At 47.4% G+C, this 25,501-nt stretch overlaps 1 protein-coding gene across 7 annotated transcripts in view; it reads left to right on the top strand.

Moving 5' to 3' along the window:
- CSMD2 (CUB and Sushi multiple domains 2) overlaps window positions 1–25,501 on the top strand; it is a 649,640-nt gene that overhangs the window by 373,705 nt on the left and 250,434 nt on the right. For 6 of the 7 annotated variants that reach the window (XM_021939203.2, XM_031666818.1, XM_031666815.1 and 3 more), the window contains 3 exons: window positions 2,024–2,127; window positions 6,160–6,272; window positions 22,100–22,282. The exons of the other annotated variant lie outside the window; for it this stretch is intronic. In XM_021939203.2, coding sequence (XP_021794895.2) covers window positions 2,024–2,127; window positions 6,160–6,272; window positions 22,100–22,282 — 400 coding nt within the window. The remainder of the gene's footprint in view (window positions 1–2,023; window positions 2,128–6,159; window positions 6,273–22,099; window positions 22,283–25,501) is intronic. 7 annotated transcript variants of the gene reach the window in all.

Genomic DNA, 25,501 nt, shown 5'->3' with positions numbered 1-25,501 from the left:
ACTTAAACAACTACACAGTAGTTAGACCTCTCTGGTCAAATCACCCTGTTCCACGCCCCTGCCCTTCCCTCTGCCTGGGTTGCTTTCCCTTCCATATCCATTGGTTGAATTCCAGTTCATCTTCCAAACTCAGCCTGGGTTTCATTTCCTCCAGGAAGCCGCCTTTAACCTTTCTCTCAGTCAAAAGCAATCACTTCCTTCCTGTTCTGTGTCTATCTGTAGACCCACTGATGTGCTCAGATACTATTATCCAGAGATGCATCTTTCTGTGACTCTCAGGCACTTCAGAGGAGCCCTGCATAGACACTACCCAGGCTTATGAATGAGGGCAGTGTCAATTTGCCTCTGGGATACCTGAGAAAGCACCTTGCAGTAACGCTTTGCAGGGTCCCTGGCAGGACGTGGGTGCTGGACTGTTTGGTTTGGATGGAGGAAACCTGCAGAAGGTGTCAGCCACAACTAGGAAAAAATATCCACGGAAATTATATACTCCTTGAGTTGTAGAACAGAAAGCAAAGGAGCAACTTCATTCTCCCTATTGGGGGAATGAAGATCATCATCAGATTGAAACCAGACTGAAACAGACAAAAAGAGATACAGATGAGACATCAGGAGTGGGTGCCTGTGTGTGTCCTGTCCTTACGAATGGCACCATCCCCCACCCATCCAATTGCACAAGCCAGAAACCTGCAACTTATCCTAGATCTTTCCCTCCCCTCAGCGCCACATGCATCCTGTTGCAAAGCCCTAAATATCATGAGGAACTGCCTTCTTCTCCGTCCACACTGCTACTCTTCCATCGTTCACCTACACTACCACAAAAGCCTGCAACCATCTTCACCACCAGCCTCACTCCTGCCAATCAGTTCCACATATACTGCCACACTGACATTTTCTCGAACACCTATGTGTCCCTGTCACCCACTATTTAAAACTCTACTGCTCCTCCCCTGGGATAAATTCTAATTTTGGAGGGTAGATGTATGAGACTTTTTGAACCAAGCTCCAGGGAAACTTTTCAAATTCTAGACCTTCCCAAGTCACCTCCTTGCACTGAAGGCCTGGTCACATTATCCCCCAGAGCCAGGCAGCTAGCAGGTATGTTCAGTTTGCAGATCTGCTAGCAACAGACACTGAATAATTTGTTCTGGAATGTTCCATCTCTGCCATAACTCAGGCCCTGTGCACCTGACTTCTTCCTAGAGCATCCCCCTCCCTCCCTTTCCAAGCATCCCCCTTTGGCCTGACAGGGTCATCAGTAGCCTTCAGAATTTCCTCAGACACCCCCATGTCCAGTAGTGCCTGCCCTTGACTCCAGCTGGGTGAGCCATAGGCTCCTCTTCGCTCCCCCAGCCCCCTGTAGCATCCATCGCACCCCAGTGCTGTGGTTATCAGTTTGCATTTCTATCTCCCCTTCTTACCAAGGGCAGGGACCATGTCGTGCTCACTGTGGAAACCCACTGCCCAGCCTGGCATATGGCAAGTGCTTAGTAAATATTTGTGGAAGGCAGGATTAAAACAAGAGGGAGGAATCTTGTTGAAATCTCTTTCTGAGAACATTCATTTATTCAACAAATAAACAAATGAAAAGGATGGAGAAAACCAGGCAGAGGAGAAGATGAGAGAAACTTCTGCAGGTCCCTGGGGGCAAGAGAGCTGAGATTCCACATGTGGCCTGAAAAATTGCCAACAAGCCAGTGGGGATTTCTATGCATTAAGGCGTGAAGAAAGAGTCTAATCATCTCGCTGTTGGCCAGATGTGCCCGGTTGCTGTGACAGCCATCGGAATTGGCCAGATGTGCCATGAACATCTTCAGAAACATCAGGGGGCCCTGGAGACCGCATGGCCTAGAGAGAATAGTTCACTCATTCAAGTGGCACAGAAATGGTCAGTTTGTGTAGGATGGTGTCACCAGTGACTCTGAGCATTGGGACATAACACAGAAAATTCTTCCTCCCCTCAAGGCTTTGGAAGCCTTCCTCACAACCCCTACCCGCTCCTAACCCTGTGCTCCCTCCCCAGGTGATCAAGCTTGCCTTTGAGGAGTTTGATTTGGAGAGGGGCTATGACACCCTGACGGTCGGGGATGGTGGTCAGGATGGGGACCAGAAGACAGTTCTCTACATGTAAGTGCAGTGGGGCGTGTTGTTTGGAAGGTGGAATGGTGGCTGGGGTTGGTGAGGTGGGGTTTGTGGAGTCCTGCCTGGTCCCTAGACCATGCTACAGTAAAGACAGTATCCTGCAGTGTTCGTAGTTTCAGCAATAATCCCTCCACCTCTCTCTATTCTGACCAAGGGGAAAAGAGCACTGGGCACCTTCTCACTGAATTCGTATGAAATGTGAACAGAATGAGCAGTCTGTTAGGGGGCAGGGGAGATGGAGGTTTTGTGGATGAACCTGGAGCCTTCTACTGGCTGGCTGCTTCCATGCAGACCCTGATTCTGCCACCCTGACAGTTTTTACTCCAGGCCACATCCAGCCATGGCAGCCTGACCCCAGACAGAGATAATGCAAATGAGTTGCTAATCTTTCTGTGTGCTCAGAACTCCCTGGGAAATGGATGGTTTCAGAGAATCAGGACCATATAGACATAGTGGCCACACTTCCTGAGCTGAAAAAGACCAGTATGACATGTTACAGACAAGGGAGAGGAGAATATCAAGCTGTCATGAGATTCCACTATGTTGAGCCTGTGCTCTTTGGGACCATTTAGCTTCTCTTTTGCCCACCACCCATAGCCTGACTTGAAAACCAGGAAAAAGGCCAAGCGTGGTGGTGCACTGATGTTATCCCAGCACTTTGGGAGGCCAAGGTGAACAGATTACTTGAGCTCAGGAGGTCGAAATCAGCCTAGGCAACATGGTGAAAACCCGTCTCTACAAAAAATACAAAAATTAGCTGGATGTGATGGTGCACGCCTGTAGTCCCAGCTACTCAGGAGGCTGAGGCAGGAGGATAGCTTAAGCCTGGGTGGTTGAGGCTGCAGTGAGCTGAGAGCATTGCATTACACTCTAGCCTGGGTGACAGAGTGAGATCCTGTCTAAAAACAGAAAAAAAAAAAAAAAAAAAAAAAAGTCAGGAAATGCTTCTGTTCAGGGCATGTGGCTTAGCTTCAGAGACAAACAGGCCTGACCACATCCATCTCCCTTCCAGGAAGGAGGTGGAGGGTCACCAGCATTAAACACCTACCATGCTCCCAGGCACTGGGATGGAAACTTTTGCATCAATTATCTCACTTAAGCCCTGGTGTTATTATTCTTGTTTAACAGATGGGAGACTGAGGCCCAAAGGTTTCAGAGAAGGCTGATAGCAGAACCAGCACTCAAGTTTATTCTTTTGATTTCAGCAAAGGACAATGTCCCATGCCACACTCCCTCCCAACAAGGCTAGCTCCAGGATATCTCTTTCCGGTTCTAATGCTGAATGAGAAATGGCCATTTAGTAACAGCTGGCTTGACCAGAGGCTGTTCTTTTCTGGGTGTTTCTCGCAACTTCCCTGCACCTACCTGGAGATGATGCTATAGAGACAGTTACATGACTCATCTTACCCGATGGTACCCAGTGAATCAGGTGACATGGCTGGGACCTGGGATTTCTCCAGACAAAGGAATGGAACGTGAGCCCACAGGACATTCTGCCCCATGCCTGATTCACTGTGTTAGTGAGGGTTCTCCAGAGAAACAGAACAATAGGAGAGAGAGAGAGATATTATGATAGATAGATAGATACATAGATAGATAGATGAATAGATAGATAGATAGAAAATAGATGATAGATGATTGATCAATTGATTGATAGATGATAGATGATATACAGATAGATGATAAGTAGATGATTGATAGATGATAGATAATGATAGAAAATAGATGATAGATGATTGATTGATAGATGATAGATGATACACAGATGATAAGTAGATGATAGATGATTGATAGATGGTAGATAGATAGATAGATAGATAGAAAACAGATGATAGATGATTGATCAATTGATTGATAGATGATAAAGATGATATGAATAGATGATAAGTAGATGATTGATAGATGATAGATAATGATAGAAAATAGATGATAGATGATTGATTGATAGATGATAGATAGATGATACACAGATGATAAGTAGATGATAGATGATTGATAGATGATAGATAGATGGTAGATAGATAGATAGATAGATAGATAGATAGATAGATAGATAGATAGACAGACTAACAAATAGCAATTAGATGGGCGGACAGATAATTTGTTGTAAGGAATTGTCTCATGTGATTTTGGGAGACTGACAGATCCCAAGATCTTCCAGGTGAGTTAAGAAGCTAGAGACCCAGGATAGTCAATAATGTAGTCACAGTCCAAATGCCAGTAGGTTCAAGATCCAGGAAGAGCTGATGTTACAGTTCAAGTTCAAAACTGGAAATAAGCTGATGTCTCAGTTTAAAGCCAATTGGACAGGAGGAATTCTCTTATTCAGAGGAGGGTCCATCTTTTTGTTCTGTCTGGCCCTTCAACTGATTGGATGAGGTCCATTCACCTTGGAGAGGGCGATCTGCTTTACTCAGTCTGTTGATTTCAATGTTCATCTCATTCAAATGCATTCTCACAGAAACACCCAGAATAATGTTTGACCAAGTATCTGGGTACCCTGTGGCCTAGTCAAGTTAACACATGCAATTCACCATCACACTTACCTCTCCCCCTCACTTGGTGCATCCCCATCTCTCATTTTCTGCCCTAGTTTACTGACCCATATGGTGCCTCAGCTCTTTGTGCCCAAGAGACTAGGATCCTAGCTCTCTTCCTTCCACAATCCCAGTGTGCTTTGACATAGAGAAGACCTTGGAATAGCAGAGCTTTTGAAAAGGCTATTGAGGATCATACCATACAATCCCCTCATTTAACATAGAGTGAAAAAGCCCAGAGAGGCTCAACTGCTTGCCCAAGGTCCCACAGCAAATGAATGGCAGACTCAGAGCCTGGTGGTGTAATTGGGTCAAACAGAGGAAAAGCAGGGGTCCCAGCCTTTTCCCTTGCTCATCAGCACCCCAGAGTCAGGAGCCAGCACTGGCCTGGCCACAATCCTTACTCAGCTTGTCAGAGCCCAGGCTCAGGGACATCACACAGGCCAAGCTGTTGGATCCCAGGTGCTCTATCCCAGCTCCACTTCCATATCCCCCATGGTGTGATGACCTCTTTGCAGCCGACTTGACAGCCTCCCAAGCTCTGAGGCCCTGGGTGAAGCAGAGATTAGGACTCATTAGTTCAATTGCCCACTCCACAACCCCCTGCCTCCATCTGTGCTGGTAATTTATCTGATCTCAACAAAATGATGAGGTTGGATTTCTTCTGGAAATCCCAACCTGCACAGGGGACTCCTAGTTCTGCCACTGTATCAGGTTGACCTTGGGGAACCCACTGCCCGTTCTGCACTTCCGTATTCTCATATGTACTATGGACTGACAACCCCTACCTTCCTGGCAGCGGGGCCATTAAATGAGATAATGGGTAGGAAATTGATAAGCACAGTATCTTACATGGGTAGGTGCTTGGGGTTGGGATTCTGAATTGAATCCCCCCTCCCCCCGCACCCATGCTTAAACCCTCTTCTTCAAAAAGAATGTGGCCCTCAGATAATGACTGTACTTTAAGCCTTTTTCCTAATCCTAGAGTGGAAGGAGATGGTTCATTGAAAGAATGACTTGGGTTCCAACTGTGGAAATCGGTTTCTGTGAGGGGAAACCCACATAAAGACAGCAAGGAGGTGGGGGTAGGGGAGGTCTTTTCTGCAATACAGGTCACACAAAAGATCAAAAGTTGCAAGAATGTAGATACCCCCTTGATTGGATTTGACTCTAACTATCCCTGTCCCCTGAGCAAGTAAGGACACAGATCTCCCTTGTGAACCCAAGGGTCTGGGCTAGGGAGTAAAAGTTGGGATTCAACCCATGAGATTCTACCCATGGCTGAGGGAGAGACAGGATGAGTCTTCCCAGCATATGGAGAGCATGCTGCTGGGCTTCAATGTCGGAAACACAGTGGGGCCCAGAATTTGCCCAAGTGAGCCTGGATCCTGGATAGTCCTTTAGATATCATCGGTCAGGCAGTCATTCTATTCGGGTGTCATGGTGGAGAGCATACCTCTAAATATCTCTCTCCTGCCAGCCTGACAGGTACATCGGTCCCGGATCTCATTGTCAGCACCAATCATCAAATGTGGCTCCTCTTCCAGACTGATGGCAGTGGCAGCTCCCTGGGATTCAAGGCTTCTTATGAAGGTAACTGGTTTTGGCAAGCCAGATGAACTGTGTCCTGGGAGTCAGAGACTTGGGGTCTGGATTTGGAGTCAGAATTTTTCTTTTTTTTTTTTTTTTTTCTTGAGATGGAGCTCACTCTGTTGCCCAGGCTGCAGTGCCGTGGCACAATCTCAGCTCACTGCAACCTCTGCCTCCCAGGTTCAAGTGATTCTCCTGCCTCAGCCTCCCGAGTAGCTGGGACTACAGGTACACACCAACATGCCCGGCTAATTTTTGTATTTTTAGTAGAGACGGGGCTCACCATGTTGGCCAAGCTGGTCTCGAAGTCCTAACGTCAAATGACCCACCTGCCTCAGCCTCCCAAAGTGCTGGGATTGCAGGCGTGAGCCACCGCTCCCAGCCCTAGGATCCTGGTTCTCCCCTGCACTAGCTTCCTCCCCCTTAGGCGTGTTATTCCACTTCTCTAAGTCCCAGTCCTCTCTTTGTTCTGAGGCCCTTCTGGTTGTTTTGAGGATGATCTGGGATAAAACACTTAAAATACTAGGCACGCAGCATCAGATGCACACCTCAGTTCCATCCCCAGTTCATACCTGGTTCATGGAGACTTTTAAGAGGTGTCACTTATTTTTAAAATCTTTAGAGAGGACAGTAGCTTCCCAAGCTACCCTATTTGGGTAGCATGTGATGAGTGAGTGACTCTGTGCATAGGGCTAGGAACAGATAAACACCACTGTTGGTGGCCTGAGAAAGATGCAGACAAGAGTCTTTATCTCTTGCTTAGAATAGGCATTAAGGGAACTGCAAAACCTGGGGCCCAGAAGATACCCTCAACATCATCCTTCTGAACACTTCCAAACCCCCTTTGGCTGGTAACAGCTAATGCCAGTCCCTACAAAGATGGAAGGAGAAGCCATCCACAGGTTACTGTTAAGCCCCTCTTAGGCACCAGACACTAGACCAGCGCAACAGGGACAGACACATCAAGTCTAGGCGTTGCCTCAAGGGACTTGTGCTCTAGTGGTGAGATGGACGGGAAAGCAAACAAAGTGGCATGCAGAAGAGCTGCCTGGACAGTGCCAGTGGGAGCACAGAGAAGGGAGCAGACATCTTTTCAGGAACGTCTGAAAGGGGATCAGGAAAGGGTTTTGTCACAAAAGTGAGCCTAAAGTCCTCAAAATGACTAGGTGGCTACTAGGGAGACAGGGGCCCAGGGAGCGGGGAGAAGGTGTCCCTTCAGTGTGGCTCACACACCATACCCCCAGTGTACCATAGGTTCCTCCTGCTCCAGGACCTGTACTCTGTTTCCAAACTGGGTACAGGTACACAGGAGGTGTATTCGTGTTCTTGGGCTGGCTGACTTCACACAATGGACATTTATTCTCTCACAGTCTGGAGCCTGGAAGTCTGACATCAAGGCTCAGCAGGGCCATGCCCCGACTCTGGGTAGAATCCTCCCCTGCTTCTTCCTAGCTTCTGGTGGTGGCTGTGAGTCCTTGCTGTTCCTTGGCTGTAGCTGCATCACTCCAATCTCTGCTTTTGTCATCACATACCTTCCTGTGTGTCTCTCTGTCCTCTTCTTATAAGGACATCAATATATGAGACTAAGGGCCCTCCCTACTCCGGTATGGTCTCATCTTAACTTGATTACATTTGCAGCAACTCTGTTTCCAAATAAGGTCGCATTTATAAGTACTAGAAGTCAGAACTTCAGCATGTCTTATTGGGGAACATAGCTCACCCCATCACAGGAGGCTAGCCCATCCTACACTGTCATACAGTGATGTCTCCTGGGGTAAAGATGACAGCTATACTGAGATTTTTTAAGAATAGGAGGCTATGTGTCTAGGGAAGGCAGAACAGCAGACAGAAAATACTTAGACTCTGTGTGCAGATCCTGGTTCTGTCACTTTCTAGCTCCATGGCAGATCATGGAGGCTTTCTCAAGATCTGTTTCTTCATCTGTGAAATACAGATAATAATACAACCTGGGTCACAGAGGTCCTGTGAAGATGGTTAGATTAAGAAATGTGAACATAAGAAATGTTGCAAATTGCAAAGCAATTAGTGAGTGACTAATGAGCCAATACACAGGTAATTCAATGAGTGGGCTGTTCTAGTGCATAAAATTATACATCAGCAGCTGTGGGGCTATGAGAGGAGCGCCAGACAAAACTATCAGGAGACCTTGATTCAGGACCAAGCCCTGTCACTCACTACTTTGAAAAGGGGAGTGGAGATGAATGCAAAGTTTCTAAGTTTTCCCCCATTTCAGAAATTCTGTGGATGTTCAGCAGTGAATGTTCCCCAAAGCAGGGAGGAACGATTCCATGTCATCCACATGCCCTTAATCTGTCCATATTTTGCCAATGGTTTGGATAAGCTGTAAACAGCGTGAACTTGAAAGGGACGACAATATCAGTCAGCAAACAGAGTGCAGAAAGATCTGGGTTGGGTAGAGTCGTTGACTAAATTAGTAGGAAAAGATAAAATGGGAATAAATATCAAGTCATGGTTTAAGACTTAAAAAAATTAGCTGCTGGAATTTATCCCAGGAAGTTAGTTGTGTTTTATTGTGCCCTGAGCAGGCACCAGATAATTGAGCTTAGATGTGGGACCTCAGCTTGGATAGATAAGGAGAGGATTTAAGGCAATTCCTGTAAGAAATGATGATGGCCCCCGAATGTTTATTCAGGAGAGGAAGTGGACTCGGGAGATTTGAGAGCTGTGTCCGGATATTTGAAGGGCTTTCATGTGGGAAAGAGGAATTAGATGCGTTTGGTGTGATTTTGTTGGAAAAGAAAGGGACGTAACACTTGTTGAAACCCTGCTATGTGCCAGAGCTTTGTGTTCATTATCTCGGGGTTTTCACAGTGTCCTGCAAAGACCTGGGGTACCCTCCAGGGACCTCTATGGTAGGACAGGGCATGCCCAGGATGGAGGATTCTGACCACTCTGCCTCTATTTCTTCTATTTTCTTCTCTTTTGTTCTTTGTAAGCCTTGTTTTAAGACAGGATTCATAGCTAACCACTGGCTTGAAAGACATTACTTCATCTCATTCATTGCTTACAAGGATACAATGGCTGCTATTTTATAGATGAGGAATCTGAGATTCAGAGGGGTGAAGTAATCTGCCTGAGGTCACACAGAAGTGTGGAAAGTAGCAGAGCTGGGATTTGAGCCCATGTCTCCCTGGCTTCAGAAGCCCATGGATTTTCCCCTTGCCCCAGAAGCCTCCCAAGGTTACATAATTTCAATTCTTTATAAAATCTTTATAAAAGCCAAAGCTTTGCCCCAATCAAACAGACCATGTATCATGAACCTGGATTCCATGTCACCAGAGGTTGGGGATTTTGTTCACAAGTTCATTTGTCCATTTCACTCAGCCAGTACTGGCTAAGCTTTTGTTATGGGTGCTGTGATTATAATAGCTAGCAGCCTCGATGTGGTATAAAGCATACGCTATGTGAATGCTGGTCACGGACTAGGTGTCAACAGGACTTCTCCTTGGAGCCGTGACAAATTAGGAAGGGGAGTCTGGGTGTTTAGAGACATAGCAAACCCACAGGGACTATGTCAGGTTCTGTGCATAGAGGCAGTGGATTCTAGAAAATGGCACAGACTCCGAAATTGCACCAGACCTAGTAAATCTCAGTGTGGTCCCAGCTGTGTAACCTTGAGTCTTGTGATCTCTCTGAGCCTCAGTTCCCCGACTTGTACAATGGAAATAATAATGCCAATCTTAGAGCATTGTTAAGAGAGTGAAATGAGATCTCAAAGTTCCTTGCACATTGTCTGGCGTAGAGATAGTGCCTTCCCCTGGGGATGTCACCAAAGTTTCTCTCCAGCCAAATCTTCCACATTTCCTGTCCTCCAGGCCAGGCACCTGGATCTGCCACCAGATGCTCTGACAGGCCCTGGGTTTAGGTCGCTGCCTTACACCAGTACTCCCTAGGGCCCTCCCTCCCCAGACTGGCAGAGAAGTGAGGTGGCTCTCTAAGGCCTCAGTGCAGGGCGTGGAGCCAGAAGTGGCAGGAGGCAGAATCAGGCTCGCAGGAGCCTGGAGGCCTCACAGTGCGTTGGAACCTGGCCCAGTGAAAATTCAAGGGGCTAAATTGGGTGGGCCACGTTTTTTGTTTTTGCCCCTTCCACCTTTGACTTTTTGTTTGAGGGGTGAAGCCCATCGTTCTCACACTCTCCTGGTGAGGAGCCCCCTCTACTGTAAAAAGGTGGGTGGGTTGAGTCCCCGGCACCCCGATGTGATTCCCTGTCCTTGTCCATCCTGCTCCCTGGGTTCCTCTCACCTCCACCTCCTGGTTTTCTTTTACCTCTCTGGCTGCTCCTTCACAGCTCCTCCATGGCTCCTCACTGCCCTTCAGAGTCTATCCTTAGCCTTCGGTCCTCTTATTCTAGAACATTCCACAGTTTGATCATGTGTACTTCCATGGTTTCAGCCTCAACCCAAACTCTGGTGACTTCCACATCTGTTCTCTACTTGCATTTCGGTCTTCCTGTTACACATTTTGATATGGCTTCCCTCTCAGCCGTCTCAAACCTACCCACCTGTGTAGTCTGCTGACAACAAAATGCCAAGACTGGGTGGTTTACATTTGCAACAACTCTGTTTTCAAATAAGATCACATGTATAGGTACCAGAGTCAGAACTTCAACAAGTCTTTTTGGGGGACACGGTTCACCCCATAACAGGAGGCCGGCTCATCTTTCCTACACGAACACTGTCATACCACGATGTCCCCTGGGGTAAAGATAACGGTTGTACTGTTTTAAGAATAGGAGGTCATGTGTCTAGAGAAGGCAGAACAGCACCCAGTTTCCTCCCAGTTCTAGGGGCTAGAAGTCCAAGGTTAAGGATTTGGCCAATTTGGTTTTTGATGAGGGTTTTCTTCCTGGCTTGCAGACAGCCACCTTCTCACCATGGCCTTGCATGGGCTTTCCTGGGTGCATGCATACACAGGAGAGAGAAAGAGAGAGAGAGAAAGAGAAAGAGAGAGAGAGAGAGAGAGAGAGAGAGAGAGCGTGCAAGCGCATGAGCCTTGTGGTGTTTCTTCTTAGAAAGACATCTATCCTCTCAGATCGGGGCCCTGTCCTTATGATCTCTTTAACCTTAATTACTTCCTTAGAGGCCCCATCTTCAAATACAGTCACACTAGGGGTTAAGAGCCTCAATACAGGAATTTGGGAGAGTTGGGGGAACACACAAGTTCAGTCTGTAACACCATCCAAAACCAAGCTCACCATCTCTGCCCCCATGCTCATGACCTACACCTGTGTACCCCATCTTCACCAACAGCACCACCATCCATCCCATCCCTAGGCCTCATCTCTGCCTCCTCCTTTTCCCTCTTCCCACCTCTGACTCCATTCCCAGATTCTGTCAGTTTTCCACGTCCCACTTCTCTTTCACTGCTGAGTTGAGTCCCTCCCTCATCCCCTCTCACTTGAATAACAGCAGAGTCTTCCTAACCAGCATCTCTGGCTCTAGTCCTCTCGCTCCCATCTGCCACATGGAGCAGTGATCTTCCCAGAATCCAAATCTGGCACAATTCTCTCCTAGTTAAAAAAATATGACAACTTCTCATTGATTTTAGGATAAAGTATAACATTTTCTACATGACATCCAAAGTTCTCCATAATAATAATTCCACCAAGTTCTGGTTTCTATGAATCCATTCAAGATAAAAATCTCTCCAGTCATATAGGGCCTAATTCAGTGCCTGGCACAGAACACATGCTCAGAAAAGCTTGTAGAATTAAATTGCAATGAGGATCTACTCAGTCACAATCAGGTACCCTCCCCAGCACCCTCTCGATTCCCTTTTGGTCCACTTTACCACCGACCTAGTGCACAGATGCCAAGAGCCCATGCATTCTCTGTTGTCCTGTAGGATTTGTGGTTGGGCAAACCCAACTTATAATCAGGATCTTCCTTTGACTCCCTGTGTGCCAGTCTCTCCTCATCAATGAGCCTGAATTTCCTAATCTGTGAAGAGGGGCTCATGAATGGTTATCTCTCCAGGGTCTCATGAGGACTCAGTATAGTGAAGCACCCAGCATAGGGCCTGGCATTTAGTAAATGCTCAGTTGGAAGCTTACTCCCTTCTCTGCTTTCCAAGACCTGCAGCTCTTCTTCCAACCTACATCATTGCCTGAAGCTTCAGAATTACCTCTTCCTCCTTTTTAGCCCCCTGTTATTCCAACTCCTGGGGAGTTCCACGCAGGATAGACATCTCGACTGAGGAATGGGCAGGGGGTGGTGGGGGCGCGTAGCTGGGATGCAGGTTTCCCATAGGATGGCATAAGGCATCCAAGGGCAGAGACCTCCCATATCCATCATTTCCACCCATTCCTTAGGCACACCTGGCTGCATCATCATCATCAATACCCACTCTGTCCCAATTTGAGCAGAGAGATACAACCTTAGGGGCAGGCAGGTGGCACTCCAGTATCATCCTTTCTTCCTTGTTGAAAGTATTAGCCTGGTGGGAAATTTGGGGCATTTGCTTCCCAGAAATTTCTCCAGTTCGGCTTGTCACAATCCCAGGTCTTGGGGTGGGGGAGGGGACTCCTGATCTGTCAATATCTGAGCACTCTGATCCAGTCTCCCTCCATGGGGGCGACCAGCTGTGGGAAATGCATTCGTAGTTGCAATTTCTTTGCTTCCTAGTAGAACAAGAAATATTTAAGGAACAGGCAATTAGCACTTACCAGAAACATTATAAAATTACATACAACTTGCTAACAAGTTTTAGCATCAATCTGGAAGTCTCCTTGCTTCCTTGCTGGAGTCTGGAATCTGGCAGCTTAATGCTGAATCTGGGAGGCTGGCCCAGGGGAGGAAGAAGCTGGGACCTGGACCCTGCAGACATGAAGAAGCAGGGCAGTAGAGATTATGCAGAGGGGGTGCCCAACAGTCCAGGGCAGTCATGTTAGAAATGAGCTCATCTGTTTGTGCAACATTTTCTAAGGCCCTATGATGTGTTGCAGACAATGTTTAGAACACTGAGGCTACAAGGACAGCAAGACAATCTCTGCCTTCACCTAATTCATAGTCCATTTTCAGTACCATAGAACAAGTGTTAGAAGACAAGGAAATACAAAGGAGGGGCAGCGAATCTTGCTCAAGGGCATCAGGGGAGTCTCCCTGGAGGAAGTGATGTTTGAAACTGAGACTTGCTTGAAGGATGAAAAGGAGTTTGTCAGACATCCTTGAGAGAGGGAACAGGTAGGCTTAGAAAGGTGACATGCAGATAAGATTGAAGCTAAAACCTCAGTAAAAATAAAGTCTGAGAGCAAGTTGGGGAGAAGAGGGCCAGGACTTGCTCTCTGCAGGCAGTGCCACATCCCCTTCTTCAGAACTTCACTCCAGTGGTGGGCACTGCTGAGCCCCTGGAAGAGGTGGTGTTGGAGGCAGACTTCAAAGGAGGCCAAGGGCAGCTGACCAGCATCACTGACCACTCCCTCTAGGATACCGCCCTTCCTCTTGTCAGATGCCAAGCACATGGCTATTTTCAGCCTCTCTTCTGTTATTTTCGGTACACCTCTACTTCTTGACTTTTCCACAAACTGGAAGGCCCAAACATTCCAACTTTGGCCAAAAATATCACTAACATGTTCCTAAGACACTCGCTGAGTTTCCATGATACCTCTAAAAGTTTTTCAGGCACCGGGAGCCAAAGTTGAGCTGGATACAAGCAGCAGCTGCCTCTTCTCAAAAAGTCCCAGTGGGATCCAGCCTGTTCTAACCCCTGGAGACTGGGCTGGCAAACAGCAGAGGATGTTACCACATTAAAATTTGGTAGGAAGTAATTTGTCAATGAGATGTACTCTCTAAATACATAGCTTTTGCAAATGGTAAGCTTCAGTTTGGGGCTAACGCAGACAGCTTGGAGGCTACCTCCATGTCCATTGTTTCCAGCCTCCTTTGGCTGGTGACAGACCTATGACAGTGTTATGGAGGAAGGAGATGGGGAGGGAAGAATGTCACCCACTTCATCCAGCCATACCTCCATTCCACTTGTGGAAATCGTGTGCAGAAAAACACAACAGTCCCCATAGGTACACGTATAGATGTGGGGTCTCTCACCTCCTGGTGCCCTTCACATCATCAGAAGTAGAAAAGCAGAGTGGAGTGTGGTTATGAGGCAATCCAGGTGATCTGGGCATGCCCACAGGGTGATCCTAACGCACCGAAGATGTCCTGGTCACTCACTAGGGGTTTGTGCTGATTCAACAACGGGTCTGAGCACTTAGTAGGCATAAGACACTGGACTTGGTTCTGGAGATACAAAGAGTGGAGGGGATGTGACCCTGGCTCTGAGGAGCTGACAACCCACAGGATGGAGCTTAAATGACTTATTGTTCATCAAACCAGGTCCTTCAGGGTCTCCCTCCAACCATTTCTCTGGCCTCTTCTCTCCATCATTTGAGCTTCCCACCACAGTGAGCTTCTAGCTCTTCTGTAAACTCTACAGTCTTGTCCTCCGTTTCTCCTTTCCTCCTGTTTTCCTTCCATCCTCTCCTCCATCCTCCCCTCATCATTCCTCAAAAGTTTATTGAATCCCCTCTCTGTGCCCTGCACTTCACTAGAAAAGCTGGGATACAGACATTTCAAAAAACATTGGCTCAGTCTTCAAGAAACTTACCAATTAAGTGGGAAACACACACCCAAAACTGCAGCACCCGTTGCTATAACAACAAAAATGTCCAAGGGGGCTGGGAGCGAGAGAGGAGGAGCTCCTAAGGCTGCCTGGCGATTCGAAAGAAGGTCCCAGATGGGAACACACTTGCACCAATGCTGAAAGACAATTCTTTGTCTGGTAGACAAGCAAAGGGTGTTCATTTCAGGAAGAGAGGATGGCAGGTGCCACGTTAGAGCCGTGTGAAGGGCAGTTGGGCTCTGCAAACATCAGCAACAATAACACTGAGGAAATACGGCTAGTCACTGGTTACACACTGCATGCTGGACATTTTGACAATTATCTTGTGTACAGAAGCTCATTTAATCCTCACAACAACCTTGTTATTATTACCCTTTCCATTTTACGGATGACAAAACTAAGGCTCAGAGAAAATAAGTCACATGCCCAAGGTCTGTTCCTTAGTATCGGAGCCAGGATTTAGATCCTAGGCTTTGTGATGCCAGAGCTCTCGCCACTGCACTATTCCACCTCCCTACAGATCACCCAGTACCGTGCCGTGTGCATCTCAAGGTCGCCAATGGCCAAAGAGCAGGCTGGGTGGGAGGGGTAGGCCAGGGCCCTGCCATGCTGAGGAGTTAGGGTTTTAGTCTGGGGACTTGGGGAAGCTGTGAAAGGATCAATGAGCAGGGGATGGTAATCATCAGATTTTTCTTTCTTGTGCTGCTTTGTAGAGTATGAAATAGAAGGAAGAGCCAGGGGAACCATAGGCTGCTACTGGCACCCAGATGAGGAGCTGCAAGGGCTGAACTCAGGCAGAGAGAGACGGGGTGGAAAGCAGAGGGTTCTGGGTATGTGGGAGGAGGAGTCAACAGGAGGGGACTAAGGAGAGCTGAGGGAGAAGGACAAGGCAGAATCCAGGCTGACTCCCAGATTTGAACAACCTCTAAGAAACCTGTCCAGTGCTCTCAGCCAGAGGCCTGAGCTACCCCTTCTGCTGTCACCCAAGTCATGTGGTCAGGTCTACATCCTCTCCATTGCCCTTGTCATTTGTATTGGAATTACCCACCTGACTATGAGTTCTCCAGGGGCAGGGGCTGTGGGGCAGGCAACGCTGTACCTTTAGTGCTTAGTGTGGCATTTGGCAAAGTTTCCATGCAAAATGTTAGCTGAGCTCATACGTTAAACAGAGTATTCCGTGTGTTCCAGGGACTGTGCTAAGTGCTATGTACACTGTGATCAAAGATACATAATGGATGCCTACCTTCATGGGACTTACATTCTATGGGGTGGGAGTGAGGGAGGCTGGGTGGTGAATCATCTTGTGCCCAATGCCCAGCCAGAGCTCCAGAAGAACAAATTTTCATCCTTTTATTCACTGTTATACCCCCAATGTCTAGAACAGTAACCAATAAAATACTTGTTGAATGAACAGATGGGTAGTTACAAGGGGCATCATTGCTATAAAGGGAAAGAATAGGGTGCCAAAAATGGGAGGGTTGCTTGAGCCCAGGAGTTCGAGGCTGCGGTAAGCTGTGATAGCACCACTGCACTCCAGTCTGGGCAACGGAGCAAGACCCTGTCTCAAAAGAAAAAATAAAAAGAATGGGGTGCAAAGAAAGAAAAGTAAAAGGGAAACGTCTAAGATCTAAGATGTATGGTCAAGGAAAATATCTTGGAGGAGGTAACATTTTAAACCAAAGTCTGTTAATGCAAGGCGTTAGTCATGCCAACGGAAAAGGAGAGGAAGCTCAGGCTAGGGGAACAATGAGTTAGTGAAGGAGCCAGTGAAGCCTCCCAGCCTCATGTGAAAGGCAGCAAATCCTCATCTTCCTCCAAGCAGTGCCTCCCCTCTTGGAGCACATCAAATAGTGAATTTATAGAACCACATGATACAGTCCATTCTGTACAGACATTTTCATAAAAGACAATTCCAATTTGGTATTAGAAATGGAAAAACCTGGGGAGAAGAGTGAGGTTGATCACAGATGATGGGGATAAAACAGCCGAGAAAGGGGAAAGCAAATATGCTGAGTGGCAGAGCTCAGTCATGATGGACTTCTGAGGCATCTTAGAAGCAATCATCTCGTGTTTTCCAGTTTGCTTTTGGTAGGCAAAAGGGGAGAGACAGGAGCAACGTTCATAAAACGGAATTATATTAAACCAGATAACAGGAAATTGCATGTGTGATTTTTCTGAAGTCAAAATCCATTTATCTATTTGCAATTCTGGGTCCTGACGTCAGACTTGGTCAGCACCTGACCAGAAGTGTCAGATCAAACACCTTTCAGGCAGGCCAGTAGAGCACAGGGAGCCCTTTACAGAAAGACAGGGACCTTGGTCCCTGTGTTTCCAGCAGGAGTTGACTCTGAGCTTGGAGAGAAGGCTTAGGCCAGGACAGGAGGCATCAAAGGGACAGAAGCCAGCCAGTAGCCCCGTCTGCCTTCCTGGAAGGAGCTCCCAAACTCTCACCCCACCCTGCTCTGTTCTTCCTCTTCCTTCTCCCCAATCTTGGTTCTCTGGGCAACACATCCCCCTATGCCTTGGAACTCTTTGCCAAATGCTCCCTTTAACCTGAGTTCCCATGAGGTCACCATGACCCTGTAGCCCTCTGCAGTGCTAGAAGCTCACTTCCCCATGCCGAATGAACTTCACCTTGAGTGGGGCTCGTATGCTCGCTCGCCAATGCTGTTCCACCCACGTGTAAACCCCTTCCCCTTTGACCTTATGCTGTCTCCAGCTCTGACACTTTCTACCCCTCCTCATCACTGTCACTGGTCTCCTCCTCCCTATTTGCCATCACCTTGCCTCTCAGGCCTTGACCTTCTCACTTTCTTTCAGTGTACTTCACCCTGGCTGCAGCTGGACCTCATCATCAAGCACCTCTGAAATCTCAACTCCACATACTTCAGCTTTTTCACATGACACTCCCTCTACTCCTGCCCATCATCCCTTCCCAACCCCTATTTCCCCTATCGCCCCCTGGTCCCTTCACCTCTTTCATTCTTCATCCTAAGCCCCTTGGATAACACTTTGGCCATTCTTTTGAACAACGTCTTCAGCTCCTTTGCCCCACTGTCTTCCATTTCTCTAAGCCCAATCCCCCCTCACTCAGTCAATCCTCCTACCCCTTCCTCTACTTCTACAGGAATCGAGTGGTCAAAGGCTGTTGGGACAAGTCATATAGCCCCGCTTGATGGTATCCCTATAAATGAGTCATCTGCACCCTCAGTGGGCCCCAGAGGTGCATTTTAATCCATCTAGGCATGATTTCCTCTTCTCCAGAGTGACAGCTTCAGACATTCTCCTCAAGTTGTTTTCCCATGACTTGTCCCTCACCTTCAGCAAAGACTGTGACCTCCTCCACTTAGAAAATAGAGCCTGTGTCATCACAGGATCTCCCTTGGTCTCCTGCCATCCTACCTGAAAACTCACTGCCACCACTTCTTCCCTCTTGACTGCGGTCTTGAGGGAAGGAGCATCCCTTGTGGTCTCTAATGTGTGCTCTCAGTCCCATGCCTCTCTCCTTCTCTGGAGCCCCTGTAGGGACCCCCTTCTCCTCTAAATCGTCAGCTAACCATTCAATACATCTTTCCTCCCACCCCTTTATTCTTCTCTAGCATTTCAATATGGTCAAGTTTCCCCTGTACTAAACTACTTTAACCACTCCCACCCAGGCCATATGCCTCATGAGCTGCTACCTAATTTCTCTGGATAGAGTGGTATCACCTTCTCTTCTCCTGTTGGGTGTTGGCCTCATCAGTACACACAATCCTGACAGTATAAATGTGACCTCTTTTTGCTAACCTGTTTTACAATCCTATATAAACTTCCCTGCAGAATTCAAGGCTTTTGATCTTCTTGAAACTCATTCTTCTCTAAGCTCCTGTGACCCCACTCTCCCAGTCTAGCATTCTGCTAGTCCCTACATTGTCCCTAACTGTCCTGTCCTGGACCAACATCCCTTCTCACTCTCCTTGGGTCATTTCATCCTTCTCATGGCTTCTTTTACAATCTACGAGCTGAATTTCTAGATCAGACTTCTCTCTTGAACTTAAGACCCATGTAGCTACTTCCTACTAGATATTTCTACTTGGAGGTCCCACTAGTACCTTAAAACTCAGCATCTCCTACTGACGATTCCATTCAGACCTATCTATACCTCTTCTTGCATTCTTGTCTCAGTGAGGGTACACCCAAGTGCCAAGACCAGGCACTTAGTTATATAACTAAACGTTAGCTGTGACAATAACTATTGGGTAATTACTGTCACTCCTATATCACAGTCCTACAAACAGTCTTACCTCTGGAACTGGGCAAGGGTTCTTCCCTCCATCTAAGGCCCTTCCTTCTCTCCTGCTGTTCCTTTTCACCTTCCTGGTTCCACCACAGCCTTAGGGCCTCAGCCTGGACACCACATCCTGCAAGAAGCCTTTCCTGACCCAGGACTGGGACTAGGGTCAGGTGAGCAGGGCACTCATGGGCACGAAATTTAAGTGATGGGGGAAAAAAACGCAACAATTAAGATATATAACACTTAATGCAAATTGTTTTAAAAAATAATATTAATGTGAAATGTCCATGTTAAAACACATCTACATTTGAATCAAAGACAGGCTCTGACAGTGCTGGGACTATGGTGAGACCAGTGAGGTGAGTCATCTGAGCATAGGGTTGGATCCAGGCTTTATTTTAAATGTTGGTATTTTTCTTCATTGTGAACTGGATTTATGGCATTAATTGTGATTTTCTAAAAAAAATATTGCACTAAGATATTATTTGTCATGATAACTGAGATTTTGGTGCCCCTCGAAATTTTGGAGATGAGGTTAGTACTTCCACTCTCCACACCCTATTTCCAGACTGATCCTCCAAGTTTGAATTAGGTGCTTCTCCTATGTGCATCCACAGCACAAATCCCCTGTATCATAAACACCTGTTTCTTTGTCTGTTCATTTCTTGAGGGCAGAGACCATGTCCAGATGTCAAGGATCTAGCAAAACAACTGGCACACGATAGGTGCTCATTGCATTGTGCTTAAGTGGGTGCCTGTGATTGAATGATGGTAGGAGAAAGTGATGGGTGGGTGGATGTGGGCATGTGCGCAGGGCTGTGCCTGCACAATGGGAAGGCTGGGCAGATTCCTTCATCCCCCTTAGTATTCCCTTTGTCTTAAGCCAATCACAGACTAGCTGCTGTGGGCAGGAACACAGGCACACGTACCCCACATGCATATCTCCTACAGCAATGGTAGGGCCTCGCTAGGAAACCTTATATCTGGGTTCTGCCCCTGGCAGCAGGAAGGATCCAGCTCTGGCTTCAAATGCTGTGTAACTTTCACCAGGTCTCAAAATGCCTGCAGTGACAGCCCTCACACCCCAGGCTATATCCCAGAAAGCATATCTGGGGACATCTGGAGGCAGGTGGGTCCTGCTGCTTGCTTCTCCACATTGACTTATCACAGGGGCCCCTTATTCTTTCCTTCAGATGCCCTGGAGCTCTGGGACCTGGAGCAAAGGGACCATGTTCCTGGAATGCCTCAGTGTATCCCCTCCCCCATCCCTGAGCCTGAGCAAAGCCAGCTTCAGAGGGGGTTCAGCTATGTTTTCAGCAGGCGTACTTGTAGAGGGTGAGGCTGGGGCACATGTGAGGTGAGAGGCAAGTGGGCTGACTTACATTTGAGATGCCTCACACCTGGCACATGGTCACACAGACTCCCCTGCACAAAGGAGGGGACCCTTGTTGCTCGACTTAGATGATCACACACACACACACACACACACGCACACTAACACACACACAACCCCAGCCATAGAATACCTTGTCCTGTCTGCTCTCAGCACAAAGCTGGCAGCCTTCATTTTGCAGTAACATGAATGCAACAGTCAAGAGCCCGTCCATAAAGGGCAGTGCCTGGAGCTGATGGCAACTCTGACCAGCCCACAGAAGCCCCACAGTGTGGTAGGAAAGCCTTTGCAGAATCATCCCTGTCAGGGTCACACACACCAACTTCAGGGACTGTGGTGCCTGACATCCCATGATGGTGTCTACAGAACAGGCAGGGTCCCTTTGTCCTGAGAATCCTGGGTAGGTGTCCAAAAAACTCCCCTGATGACTCTGGGCCCCTCTCTCCCAAATCGCAGGACTCATACAGTCCTCACCTCACTGTCTAGCACTGGCTTCATGACTTCCTGTCTGTCCTGCAGGACGCCCTTCTCCCCGGAAACAGAGCTCCTCCCCCAGAAACAGAGCTTCTCTCCTTCCCTCTTCTTCCTCCTCCCTTCCACCACCCCCTCCTTGTCCATCTCTCACAGCATTAAGCACAGCATGAGTGGAAGTGGAGGTGACTCCAGGGGAAGCTCCAGAGGCTTGGCCAGGACATACTCCTTTCCAGAAGCGTCTGAGTCCTGACTGCCTCTCCAGTGAGGTAGCCAGCCCATCATGCCCACTGGGTTCAGGACCCCCAGAGCTGTCTCAGAGAACCCACTCCATGTCTGACTCACCACTGTTGACTCAAGTGAACTTTCAAAGCATACTCAGTGAGTCATTTGCTTCATTTTACCTGCTACCATCTCAAATTGAATTAAGGAAACATCTCCATGAAGGTGCTTCCACGTCAGCAGGCAGTGAACATTTATTCTCAATTAATCTCTGGTTTGAGAAAAAGACAGGGAGCAAAGCCTCAACTGCTGTGTCGTCTTGCACTTGCCTTTGCTGCTCAGAAATGGACTGTACTTGAGATCTGTCATGTGACATTAGCAGTTCAGATGCAAGATCAGGTTCAGTGAGGAAGTCTCCAAAGACTTCTAATGCTGTGGAACTTGTTGCTCCTGGGACAGGTAACCTGTGAAGAATGTAGACCCACCTTCTCCCTAAAATTGCTTCATCTCATATTGGATTTAGGGAGGGATAAGGGGTCAAAACATCCAAGCATCTAGAACACTTTATGTGGACACAGAGTCTCAGGCACTTGATAGCTGGAAACCCATTCATCCTAGGATGCTGCAATGAAACAGGACATTGCAGGATTTCTCACAAACCTCATTCCTTATAAGAACATTGAATCCTACCTGTGTCACTCTGAACACTGACTTATGGCAGAAGAGCAGCAGAGCATGTCATGTGGACCTTCAGCTCCAAGAGAGGTATAAAGTCACCTTTTGTCTCTGTTTTCTCATCTTCCTGTCTTTCAGAGATCGAGCAGGGCAGTTGCGGTGACCCTGGCATACCTGCGTATGGCCGGAGGGAAGGCTCCCGGTTTCGCCACGGTGACACACTCAAGTTTGAGTGCCAGCCCGCCTTCGAGCTGGTGGGACAGAAGGCAATCACATGCCAAAAGAATAACCAATGGTCGGCTAAGAAGCCAGGCTGCGTGTGTAAGTGAGCAGGGAGGAGGCCACGCCAGGGTCTTCACCGAGAGGCAGGGGCCCATTTCCTAGCTAGTCCAGGGGCCCCATCCCTGGGAACCTTGCAGGTTGTAACAAAAGCTGCACACTGGTTGGTTTATTCTACTCCTCGGAACGTTGCTGGTGGGGTCCTCATTTCTGGCAGGCAAAGTCGACTATAGCACTGAGAACAAGTGCTCTTGACATTGGGTGATGTTCTTCAATGCCATCTTACCCTTCTTGGTGATCCTTAAGAGCAAGGAGATACCACTGGGGCTTAGCCCACCAGGCTCAGACCCAGACATTTCCTACTCACCCTCATTGCCACCACTGGCACCATCTAATCAAGCAAGGTGGAAGGGACTGGCAAGTTTGTAAGATTGTAGACACCACCAACCTTCAGTGCTGTGGGAAACTGGCCTTGCCAGGATATAAACAGTTTCCCAAAATTGCTTCATCTCATATTGGATTTAGGGAGGGATAAGAGATCAAGCTATCTTTGGACTGTTGATCTTTTGGGGAAGGGGTTGGTGTTGAGTGGTCTGTTCTGTAGAGATAACAAAGAAGCCCTTCTTCCTTCCTCTTGGATGACCTGACCATACTTTGCAGCACAAATGACATCTTAAATTTTCAGTCGCAGCGGGATTGGCAAGGATGAGGGGCTGTGTATAGCCAAGGGAGGCCCAGGCATGGTCTCTGTTGGGAAATCAAAATTTCCAGCTTCTCTGGGCTGTCACGTCTTCTCCCATCCCTTGTCACTCCACCTTCTCCATCTCTTTCCATGTGCTTCTCTCAGGGAAAGACAGGCATCCTGATCCTCAGATCCTTCCCCCGGCTCAGTGTGTTACTTGGGGTCTTGAGCTCTGCACACTAGAGATGGGTTATCCCTCGGGGCTGGGAGAGGAATAGCCTGGGAGACTGTCAGGGTCTCTGTGATGACTGAGAGTTTGGTGTATGAGTTGATGAGTTGGGATGTACCATGGTGATTATACTTTCTAAATGAAACAAAAATCACTTTGTCTGACAAAGCATTTTCATGACTTTTGAGTTTATTTATGTAAAAAGTCTTGAGAGGTTTAAAGATCAAATCACCCTTAAATACACATTGAACAAATCACCCTTATTGAAAAAAAAAAATTGAATGATATCTGCCCATCTCTGCTCCCCACTGTGGTTAGAATATAGAGCCCAACAGCATTAGCCGCGTAGCATGCTGGGAGCCACAAGGACCTGGAGGAGCAGGGAGCAGCTCAGGGCAGGCAAACACAAAGGCTCTGTCCATTGCAGAGACCAAGCCCAGGGACGGGTGCACGGGGCAGGGCTCTGTAGAGGCAGGGCCTGAGAAGATAAAGGTACACACAGTGGGAGCCCCAGGTGCCATGGGGGCTTAATCTCTTCAATCCATCTAGATAAAACAAGGCAGGGAGAAATGGAGGAGAATCTAGCTTCTGTGACAAAGAGCTGGGAGGATTGACATGGGAAGCAAAACCAGCCAGCCTCTTAGGACCAGGATAAGGTTCACTGTCCCTCAAGCTGAAAGAAGCAGGTAGCAGAATGCCAGCTGAGGGACTGTTGCTTGACCCCTCCAAGAGTTTACTTGGCTCTTTGGCTCTTAGGAGCAGGTTTAGAACATCCTTGTAAAACCTTTACCAAGGGCAGAATACCTTGAAGTGCTGCCCAGCAGGCCCTTGGTGTTCACAAGCAGGGCTGGCAGCCTCCAATGAGCTGGGCACTGCTTGCAAACAGCTGAGAAGGAAAGAGGATAGGGCTGTCTCGACAAGTACGTGTCAGTGCTCCCTGTGGTTTAAAACAAGGATGAGGGGCCTGAGGCTTATGGATGAAAGCTAAGCAGGTACTCTGGGGAGACGACATGGCATTTCTTCTTCTAGACAATTCTGGTTTAGAGCAGGATGACATCCCCAGGCACTTCCATCATGCAAGTGTGTCTGGACATTGGAGAGTAACGGGACACAGCTTGAATCTCAGGGATGCTGGCTTCCATGGAGGAAGCCAGAGGGAATGAACTGGCCCCATGCCTTTGCAGCATATAGCCAGGTCACACTTGCATTTCAACAAAGTGAGGGACTTCCATCTGCCCACTCTCTACTGAGTACCCAGCAGGCAAGCTGATGCTTTTATAGGTCCTGGGCTTTGCCCTCAGAGAGCTCATAGTTCAAGTGCTGATAAGAAAGTATGGTGATAAGAAAGGCCTGGTGCACTGAGATGACTTTGGTGTCAAAATCTGAAGACCAGGTTCTTAGTTCTAGCTCAGCTTTGTGACTAAAGCCAGGCATCTTCTCTCTGGATTTTCATGTACTGACCTATCCAATAGGGTAACACGCCATTCTGGCTCCAAAAATTCTAAACCTCTATGATCATATTTATAGAAAAAGATCACTACGACATGAATAGTCCTCACATTTTCCACAATAAGTACCTGGAAGCTACTTTGAAAGTGGATCGTTATAGAGCAGGTCATACTTTGGTTGGGGGACAGTGTTAAACTTTGGTGTTCTGCTGTTAACTCTAGATCAAATATATTATAGTGTTATCAATAGAAAAGGGACAATACCTATAAACGTCTATAAAAATATAAAATATAAGGTTGGTCTCTGTGTTTTATAAAGTGCTTATAAATGTACATACAAAACCTCCTCTGGCAAAAGTCAGCATAAGTGCCCTAAATTTTATAATACATTAGTCACAATAAATATTAATACAATACTTGGCAAACAACATTGCCCTTTCCTTATTGAGAGCTAGAAGGGGATTGGGGATATTAGTTCAATGGCTCAAATTTCTTTGAGAAGTTGCCTGAATAGATGCAAAGTATTATATTGTTCTTCTCTTGAAATATTTTCTTCAACTCTTTACTAGGGAATTACCCTGCCAAGAATACACAAATACACTCTTCCTTCATGTTCCAAAACATTTTCTGTAGCAAGCAGAGACTTCAGAATCATTTTGTTGGCTTTCGAGCTGCCCTCACAGTAGTAGATGCTCAATAGATAGTCTTTTGTTAATTTAGGTTTTTAAGAAGATGATTTATCTCACAGTGAAAAACGTTTTGAAAGAAAAGATGGAACCAGCTTCTTTGCTCTTACTCTCTGGTCCTTAGTTAATTCACATCTTCAGGGACCCATGCTCAAAATCAATGGGAAGTAATACCACTTTCCATCCATTCAAGCTATTGACCGCCTGTCTTCCCTG

The sequence above is a fragment of the Papio anubis genome, chromosome 1 (assembly GCF_008728515.1).
Source record: "Papio anubis isolate 15944 chromosome 1, Panubis1.0, whole genome shotgun sequence".
NCBI classification, from domain to species: Eukaryota; Metazoa; Chordata; class Mammalia; order Primates; family Cercopithecidae; genus Papio; species Papio anubis.
Note: the sequence above shows the minus strand (reverse complement) of the source record. Positions and strands in the feature narration are given on the sequence as shown.